Source organism: Stylophora pistillata, chromosome 13, assembly GCF_964205215.1.
Source record: "Stylophora pistillata chromosome 13, jaStyPist1.2, whole genome shotgun sequence".
NCBI classification, from domain to species: Eukaryota; Metazoa; Cnidaria; class Anthozoa; order Scleractinia; family Pocilloporidae; genus Stylophora; species Stylophora pistillata.
Window position 1 is genome coordinate 8,212,743 of NC_142531.1, and position 18,053 is coordinate 8,230,795.

The following is an 18,053-nucleotide window of genomic DNA, read 5'->3' on the forward strand; positions in this document are numbered from 1 at the left end:
TCCGACTCTAAACATTGTAACCCGGCCAGAAGTTTTGGGCGGTGCATGGGAAAGGAGGGGACTAAGACTTGAATTAACCCTCCCTAAAGCAATTAAAATTATATTTCAAAGAAACATTGTAATACTGGTTGAAAATCAAAATGGAGTGGCCTTCAGAAGCAGACCAGCCATTTACAGAATGTAGCCAATTCACAAAGGTTAAACCTCGAGGCGAACAAGAGGGATAATTTAATCGGCTTTCGAACAACCGGGGCCAGACTAATAAGCATAGTTGGAAAGATGGAACTCGCGTGCGCGTGAAGGAAGAACTAACTCGTCCCAATGCTAGTTGTGTATTTGAACCGTAAGTGGATCAAGAATTGATTATTGTGATATTGAGACTTAAATTCTATGAATATTCGAGAGAATTGTTATGACCAATTATAGCGTTTGGCTCAAGAACAAGGGGGAGCGAGACTCTTCTTCAGTACTTCTCAGTATTCAGCTAACTGATCAACTCAGTTAATCACGTCAAATTTTATGCACGTCCTTTGGGTTATAAGCCTCTTGATCTTGGAGGATTAAAGCTCTCTGTAAAATTACTAATCCAAATATTTGGACAAGGTTTGTAGCGTAGAATATTAAAATATTCTACGCTATGTAAATATATCTTATTAACCAAGCGCGAGGGCCGTACTGGTAAAATATCGGCCCAAGGTCTTGACAGTACGGACCGAGCGCAGCGAGGTCCGTATATAAAAGACCGAGGGCCGATATTCTTCCAGTACGGTCCCGAGCAAGCCTGGTTAATAAGAGATTTATTATACGACTGAAGTTCAAATGGATACAAGTACGGTATCATTCGGGACCATTCGGGACAGTGCCCGGTCCAATACTAAGAGAATATTGACCGGCAATAGAGCATTTTGATTGGTTGATTTTAGACTGCCCGAGTCGTGTAATAAGGTCGATTATTGAAAACAGAAAGCACAAATAGGAATTACATTGTTGGTCCAAACCAAGGCTAAGAGACAAACTCGAAACAAGCACACCACTAGCCAAAACACAGACAAGAACTTGATTGTTCCTGTTGTTCATCACAAATATACTTACTATTTTTGAACAATTTGGTAATGAGGATAAACAAGTTCAAAGCTAAACAGCTGGCCCTGATGACACACTAATCGGGAAGTGTAACGCAGGGCTAGATCTACCTCTTGGACAACTAACTTCACAACAGAGTGTGGTCTTGAAAGCTCGAAATATCCAGAAAAAAATTACATTTAATTTAGTATACTGTAAGTCTGTGACACTAACGGTTCATGATCAGGCGGAACACAGCGTCCAGTTCTTGACGACAAAAAACTTTTGGAGACTACTACAAAAAATGCCCTGAAAATTCCCGGAATAACATGACCCAGCACATTTCCCACTCAACTTTTTTTCCTCCTCGTAGAAAATCTCTCTCAGGATGCAACATTCTGATGAAAGTGATGCGAAAAGCAGTTGTACTACGCTGCTGCTATCTTACGATCAGAGATAGTCCAGGCTTAAAAGTTAGTGGGAGACAAATAAGGAGTAAAACTACAGTGCGGAAATGATAACATTCCTTTCTTTATGTACCTGCAAAAGGTAAGGAAATGCCTTGTTGTCGAGGATATGGGGATTTAATGCGGTGGGGTTTGGGCCATACCCGTTGACCAGTAATGATATTAAAAAAAGTCATAAATTTTTTTACTTTGGAGACCAGTGATCCTCATGGCGGGCTCATTTTGATTTCGCAACGAGTCAAAAATGAAGAAAGCAAACGTTATATTGATCTTCCTCATGCGTGTTCCCCGAGTGAATCCTTTATTATTACCAATTTCGCGAATCATTACTGTACACATGTTGCTACAGTCACTCTGATTTTGGACTTCCTTAAACCTTGGCCGATGTCCAGTTTCGGAGGATATCCTATTCATGATAGGTAGCAGGCGATTTTGGACGACGCGCATCTAACTTATGGCGGCGTCAGTTTATGGACGGCGCCCATATTTTCGTTTTTTTTTTTTTACATTCGACGAGTGCCAACGTTTGATGGATTTGAACAGCGTCCCTTTTTGGATCGCAACTATATTTGGGTGTCTACGCACTTCGGACGGTCTTCGTTTTCAGGAGGTGTCTTATCATAAACAACGACGGTCTGGTTAACGGACGGACAGTGAGGCCATATAATGGAGTCGGATGCAAAACGGAGGCTGGCTGAGTCACTTAGAGGTTTAACCACATGGTGCAACTTCCCAACAGTCAATGAGGTAACTCGATATTAAACTTAAGAATGACACCAAAAATTCGGTGAAGTTAGCACTTGACAATAATCGAACTGACATTCTCTAACAATGAACGTCACTTGTGGCAGGTTTATGTTTGTTCTGGGGACCAGCTAACCAAAGTTAGTTGTTTAGTTGAGGGGCAGCGAGCTGAACGAAAGTGTAAGAATTTTACTGGATTGAATAACGGCTAAAACTATCAAAGTTGGCTCATTAACGCAAATTATAGCTCGAGGGCTTTTCCTCAAAGAAATTAATAGGATCCATAGTCTTCCCTTCTTTCTCCATAGGTAAGCAAGCTGTACAGTTTTGTTCGCGAAAAAAGAGCGCGGAAAAAGGTAACAACAGGAAATTTGCTAAGGAAACATATTAACTCGTTGTTTTATTTCATTGGCATTAAGCGAATCAATTAAAGGACATCTTGTGAGCTTAGATCCCTATCTCGATTATAAAAAAAATTATTTTATCCTCCTGGGAGGTGCGACCAATTTTGTGATGTTTTTCAGCGTTCATGGTGAAGCAATTTACAAGAGTTTTGTATAGTGCGTAGAAAAACTGACTTCAACACATTCTGAGTTTTTTCATTCCAGTGATTGAAATTAAAAAAAAGAAATTTGGATGGATTAGCCTTGGAAGAGAAAATGTAACTAATACCAAAGCGAGACTTAACTGTACCGGCATTCAAAAGTGGTGACTTAAAAAGAAAGGTCAACCTTGACTTTCCCCCTCCCCGTTGTGTAAGAAATCAGCCGTGTCAAGAATAATTTGAGAGGGTTATCTCGCGACAAGCCGATGTCCATTTGTACACATATTCTTGATTCCCAAATTCGTGTTTAAATCCTCGTAAAAGTTGTTTTTATATCCCAGCTGCATGTTCTTTTATTTTGTTGTGCCTTATATTCTACAAGATGTGCATATACTTCATAAACGTTTGACACTGTTGCCATTCAGCTGAAATGAAAAGTAGTCCAAAGGACAACTCCCGTCATCACTGACAACATTGATCTAAATTCTTGGGTCAGTAACATTTGTATGCTGTCTGGAAAGATCGAATAAACGGCGAGGTTCGAAAACGGAACTAACTTCTAATCAAATAATTTTAATTAGTTTTCTTTGCCCAACTAGAGCAGACACTCCGTACCGCGCTAAGATTTTATGCGATCAGGTTCCTGTCCTTCAAAGCTTTACAGCTCGTCGGCTTGGTTCCATGTTTATCATATTACTGATGTTGAACTATCTATGACACCGATTTCCCGCGTGTTTCTCAAACTGTTCGCCATAAAAGTCTTTTTAATTCTAATCTTTGTTTTGTTTTGCTTCTTTGGGACGACAAAGTCTGGACGACAAAGTAAACTTGAGGCTTCATTTGTCGGGTTGGGAATTTTTTTTTTCATACAAAGAATCGCTTTAGAAGGAAGAAAAGTATTGAGAGATAATAGGCAAAAAACAGTTTTTACCTTTATTTGAAGATGCGATAAAAGTTTTCAATCAGGGTTTTTTTTTGTTTGTTTTTCTTTTAAACGAGTATCGTCATTTGACCAGCCAAGAATGCATGGTAGCTTCTGTGTTTATATTACCAGTGACGCATTTCGAAATAATTTCTTAAACAATGCTAAGCTTGTGGCAAGGCCCACTGTAGGCCATAAATATTTGCTCGGTCTTAGTTCATTTGGAAGTTTCACTTTGCTTCCGGACAGAGCGCGCGGAACTGAAACTTGGTCGTCAAACAATTGCTCCTGATTTATAATTAGAGGTAGGTCAAAGACTTTCAAAATACATACACTGTGTGAACGTACAGCAAAAGCAAGGGTATTCACATGTTTAACGTTTTTGAAAGGATGACTCTTTTACCGTCGGAATTTGGTGGACTCTAATTTATAACTTTTTATGGTTTTTGGCTTTTGAATTATCTTAAAAAACAAAATGAACCCTGGATCTTCAAGGCTCATTTTTAAAAGGAAAAAAAAAAAAAAAGCAACCATGTTATGAAAAAAAAAAAAATGAGTTCCTGAATAGGATGATTAAGATTAATTGAAAGTTAAACTCAACTCTCAACTCCTTTATGCTATTTCTCTTGCCGCAGTTCTCTGGGGTTTGTCACAGAACTCCGGTTACTTCAGAAAACCTTATTGTGTGACATATTGGAGAACAATTCAAAATAATCCTAATAAAAGGTGGCAGTGAAAAGAACACCTTTAGAAGCACTCGCACTTTTATAATAGAGTAACTTATAAGTTGAGGAAAACGTCTATCTTTGCGAAAAACTGATGAGTGTTTCGGGAGAATTTTTTTTCACTGGAACAATTTCCTCTTTGGTTCGTAATTTTAATCTAGGGTGAAATGCATATTAATCGTGACTCAAAACGGAACATATGGCTACGCGCCAAAAAGTCAACTGCAACGCATTTCATTTTGCACCCGACCGAATATATAGAGAAATATCTGTTTATCCGAGGGGAAGTAAGAATTTTTCAAGGTAAAACACTACTTGATATTGATGTTCGCACAAAATTCGGGGCTTGAAAGCTAAGGTCTAAATGAATTCGTACTAGTAAAAATCCTGTAAAAAATAATGCGAAAATACAAATCTCGCCTTTTTTAGATTTTTTGGTTTCTTTTTTTTTTTTTTATCGAAGACCCACTGACCTCGTAAAATATTTTGTTAGAAACTTTGTATTTCCTCTTTTACTTTATTTAGGAGTGGAAAAAGGTTTTAAATACTTTTTCTAAGGGCCTTTTTTCCTTTTCCCTTTGTTAAGAGAGAAATAATGTATTTAACGCGTGAAAAGGGACAGGGAGCATCAAATATTGATGAAAACTTAATAAGCAGTCAATTAGCTTTCGACTAACTCATCTAAAGGATCAATAAAACAAAGAAACAAAGTCTTCATCGAGTCACAATAATTTATCAAAAGGAATATTAAGATTTGACTCGCATTAAATATTGATGAAAACTTAACAAGCAGTCAATTTATCTTTCGACTGACTCATCTAAAGTATCAAAAAACAAAGAAACAAAGTCCTCATCGAGTCACGACAAGTTTATCAAAAGGAATCTCAAGAGGAAAACCACTACATTAGTTTCTTCCGTCTTTCGCTCCATAAGTTATACAGTCTGAGCTATTTTAAGACAGTCTGTATAAAGTGCAGCTCTTTCTAACACCAGTTACATCAACTTGGTAATTATGAGGTCATCCTCAATTCGTCATCTCGTGGCAGGCCTCAGTATTTTTGTCCACTTTTGAAGATGTTCTAAACTCTCCGAAATTTCATATTTGAAAGTATTTTATGTTATCAAATATACGCTTTTGCAAGAGGAAAACTTAAAAAAACGCTAAAAAAGAGTTTCCGGTTGTTACTGTGTTAGTATTACCAATGACGTTGTTTGAAGTTAGTACTTATTAAACATGATTAAGACTGTGGCAAGTCCACCTATAACCGTAAATATCTAGCACGCGGTTTGTTCCACGGATTTTTCATTGAACTATCGTAAAAACGCAGATTGTTGGGTCATGGTGTTGAGCCGTTCTTCACAACGGTACATAGAACTCACGGATTCTTCCTCGCTTTCTTGCTCATTCTCCGCACAATTACTCACTAACTAGGAAAACTTCTTCTGAAAGCTCGCCATTTTTGTCGCATCCGGTTGTCTGATTTTGCTCGCAAGTGTTCATTACCTTATTTGGTAGTACTCGCAAGTGTCACGAACTAAGAAGGATGGGGGTCGGTCAAAACTCTAACAACAGGAAATTTGCTAAGGAAACATATTAACTCGTTGTTTTATTTCATTGGCATTAAGCGAATCAATTAAAGGACATCTTGTTAGCTTAGATCCCTATCTCGATTATAAAAAAAATTATTTTATCCTCCTGGGAGGTGCGACCAATTTTGTGATGTTTTACAGCGTTCATGGTGAAGCAATTTACAAGAGTTTTGTATAGTACGTAGAAAAACTGACTTCAACACATTCTGAGTTTTTTCATTCCAGTGATTGAAATTGAAAAAAAGAAATTTGGATGGATTAGCCTCGGAAGAGAAAATGTAACTAATACCAAAGCGAGACTTAACTGTACCGGCATTCAAAAGTGGTGACTTAAAAAGAAAGGTCAACCTTGACTTTCCCCCTCCCCGTTGTGTAAGAAATCAGCCGTGTCAAGAATAATTTGAGAGGGTTATCTCGCGACAAGCCGATGTCCATTTGTACACATATTCTTGATTCCCAAATTCGTGTTTAAATCCTCGTAAAAGTTGTTTTTATATCCCAGCTGCATGTTCTTTTATTTTGTTGTGCCTTATATTCTACAAGATGTGCATATACTTCATAAACTTTTGACGCTGTTGCCATTTAGCTGAAATGAAAAGTAGTCCAAAGGACAACTCTCATCATCACTGACCACATTGATCTAAATTTTTGGGTCAGTAACATTTGTATGCTGTCTGGAAAGATCGAATAAACGGCGAGGTTCGAAAACGGAACTAACTTCTAATCAAATAATTTTAATTAGTTTTCTTTGCCCAACTAGAGCAGACACTCCGTACCGCGCTAAGATTTTATGCGATCAGGTTCCTGTCCTTCAAAGCTTTACAGCTCGTCGGCTTGGTTCCATGTTTATCATATTACTGATGTTGAACTATCTATGACACCGATTTCCCGCGTGTTTCTCAAACTGTTCGCCATAAAAGTCTTTTTAATTCTAATCTTTGTTTTGTTTTGCTTCTTTTTTCTTTTTGCGATTCCCTTCTTTGTTATTTTTATCGAGAACCACAGAATGTAACTAAAGAACGATTACTAAAGCAATTTAGAGCACTTAGATTTGAGAATTCCGATCAAGTATTTATGACTATCCAGCTGCACGTGACATGGGACAATTAAGTTTTAGTGAGTGCTTAGAGATATAAGGCTAGCTAACCCTGATCAACCTTGTCTCGACTGACAAAAGATTCCAAGTTCCTGTCGGAAGAGATGGTCTGTTCTTTACCCAAACCTAATGAAACCAATTTTCGAATTCTACAATACTATTCGTGGAACCAAATAGTATATTTATTTTTATCGTCTTTTAGTTGTTTTCATCAAGAACACCTAAACTAGTGAGTGCAAGAGCACCAGTAGTGAAATCTAAATAAGAACTCCATTAAGTATTAATGACGGCTCGAAAAAGCACTTTACTTTAACGAGTCTTTGTTGGTGCTCAGCGTACCAGATAAAATTCATTATGTAACGGAATCTCTTTGGGAAAAACAAAACCTTAGAAGGAAGAAAAGCCGGCAGGTATACACATATACAAAAAACGCCCACCTCTTAGCTCAATTGCAAGGCCTGGATCTGCCACTGTTCCCCTGCTTCCATTTACACAATTTGCTTTTTTGGTTTTTCCTCTTCTTCTTCTTTTTCTTCTTCTTCTACTTCTTCTTCTTCTTCTTCTTCTTCTTCTTCTTCTTCTTCTTCGTCTTCTTTTTTCGTTTTGTTGTTGTTGTAACTGCTGAACATGATTTCGAGCCAACTGTAAGTAGGTCTTTAAACTCTCTATCTCTCTATCTTATATAGATGATAAGCAACCCAACAAAAAGTTATGACACTCAGTCTTGACGACGAAGTAAACTTGAGGCTTCATTTGTCGGGTTGGGAATTTTTTTTTTCATACAAAGAATCGCTTTAGAAGGAAGAAAAGTATTGAGAGATAATAGGCAAAAAACAGTTTTTACCTTTATTTGAAGATGAGATAAAAGTTTTCAATCAGGGTTTTTTTTTGTTTGTTTTTCTTTTAAACGAGTATCGTCATTTGACCAGCCAAGAATGCATGGTAGCTTCTGTGTTTATATTACCAGTGACGCATTTCGAAATAATTTCTTAAACAATGCTAAGCTTGTGGCAAGGCCCACTGTAGGCCATAAATATTTGCTCGGTCTTAGTTCATTTGGAAGTTTCACTTTGCTTCCGGACAGAGCGCGCGGAACTGAAACTTGGTCGTCAAACAATTGCTCCTGATTTATAATTAGAGGTAGGTCAAAGACTTTCAAAATACATACACTGTGTGAACGTACAGCAAAAGCAAGGGTATTCACATGTTTAACGTTTTTGAAAGGATGACTCTTTTACCGTCGGAATTTGGTGGACTCTAATTTATAACTTTTTATGGTTTTTGGCTTTTGAATTATCTTAAAAAACAAAATGAACCCTGGATCTTCAAGGCTCATTTTTAAAAGGAAAAAAAAAAAAAAAGCAACCATGTTATGAAAAAAAAAAAAATGAGTTCCTGAATAGGATGATTAAGATTAATTGAAAGTTAAACTCAACTCTCAACTCCTTTATGCTATTTCTCTTGCCGCAGTTCTCTGGGGTTTGTCACAGAACTCCGGTTACTTCAGAAAACCTTATTGTGTGACATATTGGAGAACAATTCAAAATAATCCTAATAAAAGGTGGCAGTGAAAAGAACGCCTTTAGAAGCACTCACACTTTTATAATGGAGTAACTTATAAGTTGAGGAAAACGTCTATCTTTGCGAAAAACTGATGAGTGTTTCGGGAGAATTTTTTTTCACTGGAACAATTTCCTCTTTGGTTCGTAATTTTAATCTAGGGTGAAATGCATATTAATCGTGACTCAAAACGGAACATATGGCTACGCGCCAAAAAGTCAACTGCAACGCATTTCATTTTGTACCCGACCGAATATATAGAGAAATATCTGTTTATCCGAGGGGAAGTAAGAATTTTTCAAGGTAAAACACTACTTGATATTGATGTTCGCACAAAATTCGGGGCTTGAAAGCTAAGGTCTAAATGAATTCGTACTAGTAAAAATCCTGTAAAAAATAATGCGAAAATACAAATCTCGCCTTTTTTAGATTTTTTGGTTTCTTTTTTTTTTTTTTATCGAAGACCCACTGACCTCGTAAAATATTTTGTTAGAAACTTTGTATTTCCTCTTTTACTTTATTTAGGAGTGGAAAAAGGTTTTAAATACTTTTTCTAAGGGCCTTTTTTCCTTTTCCCTTTGTTAAGAGAGAAATAATGTATTTAACGCGTGAAAAGGGACAGGGAGCATCAAATATTGATGAAAACTTAATAAGCAGTCAATTAGCTTTCGACTAACTCATCTAAAGGATCAATAAAACAAAGAAACAAAGTCTTCATCGAGTCACAATAATTTATCAAAAGGAATCTTAAGATTTGACTCGCATTAAATATTGATGAAAACTTAACAAGCAGTCAATTTAACTTTCGACTGACTTATCTAAAGTATCAAAAAACAAAGAAACAAAGTCCTCATCGAGTCACGACAGGTTTATCAAAAGGAATCTTAAGGGGAAAACTACTACATTCGTTTCTTTGCGTCTTTCGCTCCATAAGTTATACAGTCTGGGCCATTTTAAGACAGTCTGTATAAAGTGCAGCTCTTTCTAACACCAGTTACGTCAACTTGGTAATTATGAGGTCATCCTCAATTCGTCATCTCGTGGCAGGCCTCAGTTTTTTTGTCCACTTTTGAAGATGTTTTAAACTCTCAGAAATTTCATATTTGAAAGTTTTTTTTTTTTTTTTTATCAAATATACGCTTTTGCAAGACGAAAACTTAAAAAATCGCAAAAAAAGAGTTTCTGGTTATTACTGTGTTAGTATTACCAATGACGTTGTTTGAAGTTAGTACTTATTAAACACGATTAAGACTGTGGCAAGTCCACCTATAACCGTAAATATCTAGCACGCGGTTTGTTCCACGGAAGTTTAATTGAAGTATCGTAAAAAACGCAGATTGTTGGGTCTTGGTGTTGAGCCGTTCTTCACAACGGTACACAGAACTCACGGATTCTTCCTCGCTTTCCTGCTTTTTCTCCTCACAATAACTCACTAACTAGGAAAACTCTCTCTAAAAGCTCGCCATTTTTGTCGCAACCGGTTGTCTGATTTTGCTCGCACGTGTTCATTACCTTATTTGGTAGTACTCGCAAGTGTCACAAACTAAGAGGGATGGGGGCGGTCAAAACTCTTGTACAGTCTCACTTCTATTAACACTTTGAGCGAGCGGTTACTATCAACCACTTCACATTAAAAGGCAAGGAAGAGATCGGGGAGTTAAATCTTTTGATAAAGAGCACTCAATTCCCCATTTCAAAAACGAGTGGGGGAGTGGGTCGAGTTCGTCGCGCAAGTTTGTCAGGGATCGTTACTCGGGACACGAATCTTTGTTTACTTTGTTTACTATATAACACGGTTGATCAAATTTTTGTCCTTACTAATTTGTTAACATGAGGTCATCGACAGACTCTTACATGCGGGTAATTTTAACTTTAAAATCTTTATCATGCGATATTCATGTCATAAACCACAAAATATATTTGTGCAACAAAGTCGATATGGTTACAGGGTAGAAATGTATAAATCACGCAAACAGCGCCCAATGGCAAGGCTGGGTGTAATATAGTGAATTATGGAGCGGCCTTGCTGTTTCATGTTTGGCTGTATATTGTATCATGTGTTCTAAATGAGTTTTTATCATTCTAACTGCTTTTTGATATTTGCAGATTCTCCAGAATGATCTCAATTTTGAGTATTTTGGTTCTCATGTTGGTTCAAGGACATGTGGTAATAATAATAATAATTTACATTTATATAGCGCAGACCTCTATATGAATATATTGAGTCGCGCTTCACAATATCGTAAGATAAAATTATGGCAAAAGCAACTAAGATATAAAAACCTATTGGAACCTACCAGTCTATGCAATCAAAGAGTCTATGCACTGGTAAGAGATATGTAACCAAGGTTTACCTAACCCACTACCTCCCATTCATATATATAATATTCAGAAAAATATATATTTCAAACCGTTAGAAAAATAGGTAGATACGTATGATACAAAAAAACATATTGTTAGGGGACTCCTACAAATGGGTGCCACTCACAAAAAAACAATCCTAAACGCAACCTGACAAGTGAAAAATATAAAGCTAAGATGAGTTAGTTGAAAAATAACCAAAGTTTGGACAAAAACCATCCACAGATTTCATAAGAATATACCGTAGAACATTTGCAAATAAGTCATCGGTGGAAAGTATACAACTGAGATATCTCAAAAAACGATCTGAACGTTGATTAATAATTTTCCCTCTAACTGGTATAAAAGTTTATTTTTCTGTTACTAGCCCAGCCTTTAAACCCTAAAATAATGACTGCATCACATTGAATTCATTAGTAAGATCATGGGAGTGAAGGAAATGATTGCAACCTAAGAAACTATGATTGGTAAACAAATTCTTTTTATCGGTAATAGCGGAAGTGTATAGAGACAGGTATGGAGAATACGGATACTGATGTTAGGTTGTAAAGCCGGGGGTTACCGAGCGTTACTGTATAGAACTGCCCGCTCCAAAAAGATGACAGTTTTCTCTATCCTCCTTTCTTGTCTGCTTAACAATGCATTGCTGCTCTGAGGGGCGATCCAATTTACTCGCGCTGACCTGAGGGTTTATTGGGTAACAAGATCAACATATTTATACAACGAGTTTCTAATAAGTTACTGTACAATTGTTTGTTATTATCCTGAACATGAAACAAGAGATGCGAAACAATAGACCTCGCTTCGTTTATCAATCGGAATGCGAGATTTTATTCAATGATGCGATTCTACCAAAAATTATATATGTATTGTATCACAGGTGTGTGACAGGGAGCTTTACCCAGTATCTATGTTCAGAGTTGATGTCGACGAGAGGCAGTCGAGTGATCTTCCAGAAAGCGGAAAAAGTAGACCTTCCCAAGAAAATTCAGATGGTGAAAGGTAGGAGTTTCTGCAAAAATAGTGTACGTAGATGAGCAATTATCAGTGCAGTGTCGAAAAGTATCCGAGGTTTCATCGGTGTTGCTTTACTTCGCTTGGTCCAGAAAACTCGTGCTACTCTCTCAACCAGTCAGGTGTAAAACTAAAGCCGACCGCGACTTGGTTAGCCGCGTTAACCACCTCCACAACAATTATCGCTGCGATCTCGGCGATCTAGAAAATAATTCATGGCACGTTCAGTAATTTCATCGATTGGAAATGCTTCATGAACCATTATAATATCATGTTTATCATCACAAAATTGTATCCACAAAAATTTTTTTTTAGAATAAATCTATCCACTCTTCAATGCTTTCAGGCGTGCAGTGGCTCCAGCAATTACCCATGATGTTCAGCCGTTGAAAACTCAAATTGCTGATGCTTATGGTTTCGTCAAACATCCTAATAAATACCAGTGGAAGACACTACCAAGTTTTGAAGGTCAAATCGGAAGAAGAGGCTGGGCAGCAGCAGCTCGACTGGCAGAGCAATTCTTCAGAGACAACAACAACGGCGCAACACCATGGAAACATTTACTGGACAACCGAACCCCTATCAACCTCCTTTACATTACAGCGGCTAGATACCTATTTGTAACCCACGTTCTTTGGGAAAAAAGTAATAGAAGGTTAATCGCTTGTCAGGAAAATAGAGCCGGAGGCAAAAAAAACCTTATTGAAAGCATCGAGATCCCTGCAACTGGAGTGTGTTTTCCTTTACCTTATGGCAGCGCCACCTACAAATCAGACTACGACGTCGGGCTCATCGGAAAAGACTCTGGAACCGTCACACAGAGCTTTAATCAGTATTTTCAAGCCGCCGCCCCGGATGGATTCGGAAAACCCTCGGAGCTTGTATTTGACACAAATGTTTACGCCTTCACCCTGGAATTTGCTTTTCCAAAGATGTTTCCCAAGCTACGCGATAATTTTGCTAATAGAGTCGAAAAACTTGAGATGAAAGTGAAGTACAAAATGCAAGAATTGGCCAGTGCTTATTACAAGGTGTTTAAGTACAACAACGATTTCTATACAGTGTTGACGAGTTCAGCCCAAAATAGAATGCTAGCGGCTCCCAAGCAAGTGTTAAATGGGTGGCTGACAACCTTCGGTGACTTAAACACCGCAGAAAGTTTCAGACAAGGGCCAGACACAAGCGATCATGACTTCAGACTCGCCCACAACAATAAGTACCAAGCGTTTGTGGCAGCCGTGTCACAAAACGGAGGATATAACCCAAACATGATAGGTGATTAGTGATTAGACGCAATGCAAATCTAAACCGAAATGAAGCGATCGTCTGTCAATTGTTAAAGTCAGTGCAAGATTCCTTTGGTTTGCTTTGTCGTCCTTTCTAACTGGTCTAGAAAATCACACCACCTTCTGTCGAAAAAGTCACGATAAAAAAAATAAACAAGTTAAACCACAAAGTTTCTGAGAAGAGCTTTTTAAAGTTTTCATCAGATGGCAAACATCCAGCTCTGTGATTTGATACAATAGGAGTGTTTTGAAAACAAAAAAAGAAAAGGGCATCCGGAATGCTAGTGATATTCAAGGAATAACTATGTTGCATCATAACCTTAAATAACATGTAACAATTAAAATAAACTTTAAATAACGATAAACATGTATAATTTCCTGCTTCAACAGACAACGTTGCGAAGGCCCTACTCTACGCTGCTGAGGCGTATCATACCCGTGGCGCCATACGACATGTGGTAGTGGGCATGCAGATGAAGGTGTTCGTAAGGCCCACGTTGAACACACCGCTGTCAACCTACGACCTGTGGGTGTCCATGATTGAAAACTGGGGAGATGCAAATAAGGAGTATCAACACTGTGGTCATGATAACCTCCTCATAAAGGCGTGCTTGAACAAAATGAGCAAATATTTGGCGAGGATGTTCGATGCCATGCGACCGATCCGTAAGCGCATACAAGGAAACGAAAAAAATCGAATGATAGACATGGGTGACCCCGCGGGATATGCGGACTTATGGCGGCGTGAGGGTCAGAGAGCACAAGCTGTAACTTATTACAGGTTTTTGAAACAGTTCCAATGCATGGCAATGGTAAACGTAAACGCAGAGGCACCCGTCGCTAATCAGCCTCTATCAAGTAATTGTATGGCAAACATCAACAACGTAGTGAACACTTATAATGCAGTCCTGGCAGGTCTCGTGACCAACAAGGACGGAAAAGGGATGTAAGCCCCATTCTCCTTGTGAAGACCTCACAGAACAAGTAATGACTTCTCCTGACAACGCCAATACACTATCAAGCAACAGGTGGGGAGAATTATGCAAATCATCAAGAGACCCAAATAGTATTGATTATACCTCCAAATTTTCACAAAGGATTTTAACTTGCAAGAATAGTTTCCAATCAGATGTAGGCTGGGTAGTCATCATAGATCACCAAAGCAGTACAGCTTCACTGTTATATCTAGCCATTAACTTACTCATATTTAAAGTATACATAATCAGTGTCTACATTATAAGGCAAAAGAGTCCTTTATTAGTAGAAAAAGTTCCCATAAACAAATGAAAATGTCTTATAACATGAAGAATCAATAGGAAAAATATGACCTAATAAGAATCAAAATCTACAAAAACTGGAAATAACACGCAATATCGATGTTTGAACTTCCTGCTTGCCGCCATTTTGAATCGTTTGACGCCACACGGTTGCCGTTCTGGATCGTTACCAGTAACTGAGCAACTCCGCACCTACCCCTCCCCTAATCCAAATTAAACGTTCACTTGCTTAAAGTTGACTGTTTTGGTTTAGGGCGGGGAGGGGTGGGTGTGCAAGTGCTCAGATACTTCCATTGATCATTCATTATTATAACCAAACAACAGCTCCTATGATCGTGAGGCTCTGATCAGTCATTAAGCAGATCATAGTTTCCAGTGATGGATCTTGGGGGGTACACGGGGGGGGGCGACCACCTCCACCCCCTCCCCTCCTGATTTTGGGTAAAAAAAAGTAGACACATAGGGAAGAAGAGCCGCAGGTGGACACACAGAAACAAAAACGCACCCCCTCCCCCTCCTCCCTTAGCTCAAAGTCTGGATCCGAGGCCTGGATCCGCCACTGGTTTCAACCAGGAAATTAAAGTCACACGATCTAACTCCTCCGCAAGCACGAAATTCCACTTTCAAAGGCCGTATCTGTTTCGCTTTTTTCTTACAAAACAACGCTTTTTTCACATTAATGCAGAAAAATTTTAACTTTAAAGATCAACTTAGATAACTTGACGACCATCTGTTCTGACAGTAGTGGTTTGGTATAAAGAATGAGAGAAGCCGATATACGCCCTCGTGGCATGAGAATACTTAACTACCAAGATCTTATTATTATTCTCCTCACTAGCTGCTACACATTTACTCGTATAGTTTTTAAGAGAATTTGGTGTTTAATCAAGACAACAAATTCTATCTGATAAGCTTGAGAAATATCATTATCGAGAGAAGTTGCATGTTAATCACTTCAACTCTTATCTTCCGGTAATCTTTTATTTACAATAGTCGTTGCATGATACCTAACTAAGATATTCGAGATCTAAAACCAAGAGAGAAAACCCTGGAGATTATAAAATCGGTGAAAGAATCCATAATTGCACTTTGGAAATCATTGATTAAGCAGTAGATGTTTTAAGAGATAGACCATTTTACGTAAAAACTTTTAAAGTGACACCTGCACTGCTAGCAGTCTCACTCATTAGGACGAAGTGAGACTGATCTGGGACCATGTTGGTCACGCGCGTCCTTAATGGGAGCCATTCTATTATCTAACGTATTTTAGAACGCATGAAGTCTTTACTTAGGTTGCAGTTCTTGACTCTTGGTAACTTTGAGGCTCGACTTCCAGCCGCCGTTCGGGAACCGGAGCTCGCGTTCCTGCCCGAAGAGGGAGGAACGGAAAAGACCGGATCAGAGAGAGGGGCGGAAATCGAGCCTAGGTAACTTTGCGTGATTGTTCATCCCTGTCGGAGAGCCAGGGAAAAAGCTGTGATATCGATGAAGATTGCGCGGAGCTGTCCGGAACGTGATTACCTTCATATCATACTAAAATACCGACAGGCTTTATACTAAATAGCAATTGTTTTATTTGGATATAGTGAACTTGAGAGAAGATTCGACTGGGCTTCCGACCAGCTTGAACCAGAAAGTGGTCTTAAGTATAAGCGTAACGATTTCTTCCTTACACAAGTTTAAACTGTTCTTACCAAATATGAGCGACTAAAAGTCGGGACCGCCTATTGTTATCATCGAATTATCTTAGCCGCATTTAACGAAACAAAACAAAAAAAAACTAAAGCCAGTAGTCGTACTCAACACTTTAACAACAAAACGAGGATTACTTTCTCATATGGATTACTTCCTATGCAAACACCTCTAAGTTAATTTAATTTGTGAGGACCATTTTCATCTTGTTGAAATAAACGACTGTTGGAACCAATCCAGGGGTAAATCTCTTTTATCTTTCTCGCCATATTCACACCAGTTTCAGTCATGATTTAGATTGATTCTTAACTCGAACCCAGATCCAACTTTTGTTTAGGATTTTGGCTGGACAATAAGTCAAGCTTTCGCTCCTTATATGTCCTTATTTATTGTTTGAAGGAAAAGGGATTTTTTGTTCGTAAGACAAAGGTTAGTAATCACCGACGCGTAGCCAGCTCACCGAGCGCGAAATTTAAATTTCTTCGGAAGCGATTAGTGTTTCAAACACAGCTTTTGTGGGGGAGGTTGTGGTAATGATTGTTGCAGCCTAGACACATCTAAAAGGGGTGGGGTGGGGAAGTTTGTGTCAAGAAGAGCGAGGTCTGGACGATAAGTAAGCGAAACTTACGCATAATAGCTTTAATAAAACGACTCTGAAAGTTGATTGAAACTTTTCGGTCACTTGTGAACCATTACAACTGCAACTTCTTCCTAAATTCAAACTCTCCTAGGCTAAATACAACTTATACAAGTCATTTGATCTTTTTCGGGCCCATTCTCGCGCCCAAAGCCCATTTCGCTTCTCATAGCCTGAGCCGGCTAAGAGAAGCGAAAACGGCTATTGGGACGAGAATGTTTCTGGCCACGATACTACTCTTCCCAGTGGACCGCTGAACCCAAAGAATTTTTTTTACCGCTTTAAAAGTAATGTTGTGAAATCAAACACGTAGTACATTGAAATGCATTTGACTTTGACGTATTACGTGATGTTCATTTAAAAACCGTTACTCTAGAGCTCAAGGCGGCAAAAAAACTCGTGGGTGTAGCAGTCTACTGAGAAGAGTAGTGACGCTTTAGCAATCAAACTTGGAAGTTATTTGTATTTGAATAAAAAAACCGCTAGTTCACAGTCGAATCAGAAGTGTCTGTTAAGTTGGCGCGTTATCATGCTAAGAACTCTAACAGAGAAAGAAAGTTTAAATCCTCCGCTTTTCCCTTTCGCTCATTTTCCTTAACTCCATTTTATAACGCGCAATATGAGTATAAAATTTGGCGCCAACTTAAGATACACGGAGGGCGGACAGTAAAAAATGATCCTAAAAATTACCTCTATTAATTAACTGCGTGCGTGCCGGCAGTTTAAATTCTTCAGCGCAATGAATATAACACAAAACAAGTCCGCAAACCGAAGGGAACATTAAAAGTGTGACTTCACACCTTTTTACGTATAAGTGACCTCACTTTTCCTTCGTCTTGCGCTCAAAACTTAGCGCTCTCACAGTGAAACAAGGTTCTATCCCTCCGCTTTTTCCCCTTCCCTCATTTTCGTTAACACCATTTAAAACCTGCCATGCGACTACAAAAGTTAAAAAGAGAGCGTTTTTCTCTGCCTATTATTGTAGTGACCTGTTGTAGTCACACTCAGGCAACGTTTAAAAATAGAGGGAGGCGGCAAGCGAGCAGATTAATTAAGGGTATTCTTCTAAAGTTCAA

General features: G+C 38.4%; 1 protein-coding gene across 1 annotated transcript; it reads left to right on the plus strand.

Moving 5' to 3' along the window:
• The first annotated feature begins 8,001 nt into the window (after positions 1-8,001).
• On the plus strand, positions 8,002-16,569 carry LOC111335441 (uncharacterized). Its single transcript, XM_088743836.1, has 5 exons — positions 8,002-8,290; positions 10,817-10,877; positions 11,952-12,073; positions 12,432-13,360; positions 13,762-16,569. The coding sequence occupies exons 2-5, from the start codon at positions 10,827-10,829 to the stop codon at positions 14,319-14,321; spliced, it is 1,662 nt and encodes a 553-aa protein (XP_088599962.1). The 5' UTR covers positions 8,002-8,290; positions 10,817-10,826; the 3' UTR covers positions 14,322-16,569.
• The last annotated feature ends 1,484 nt before the right edge of the window (positions 16,570-18,053 follow it).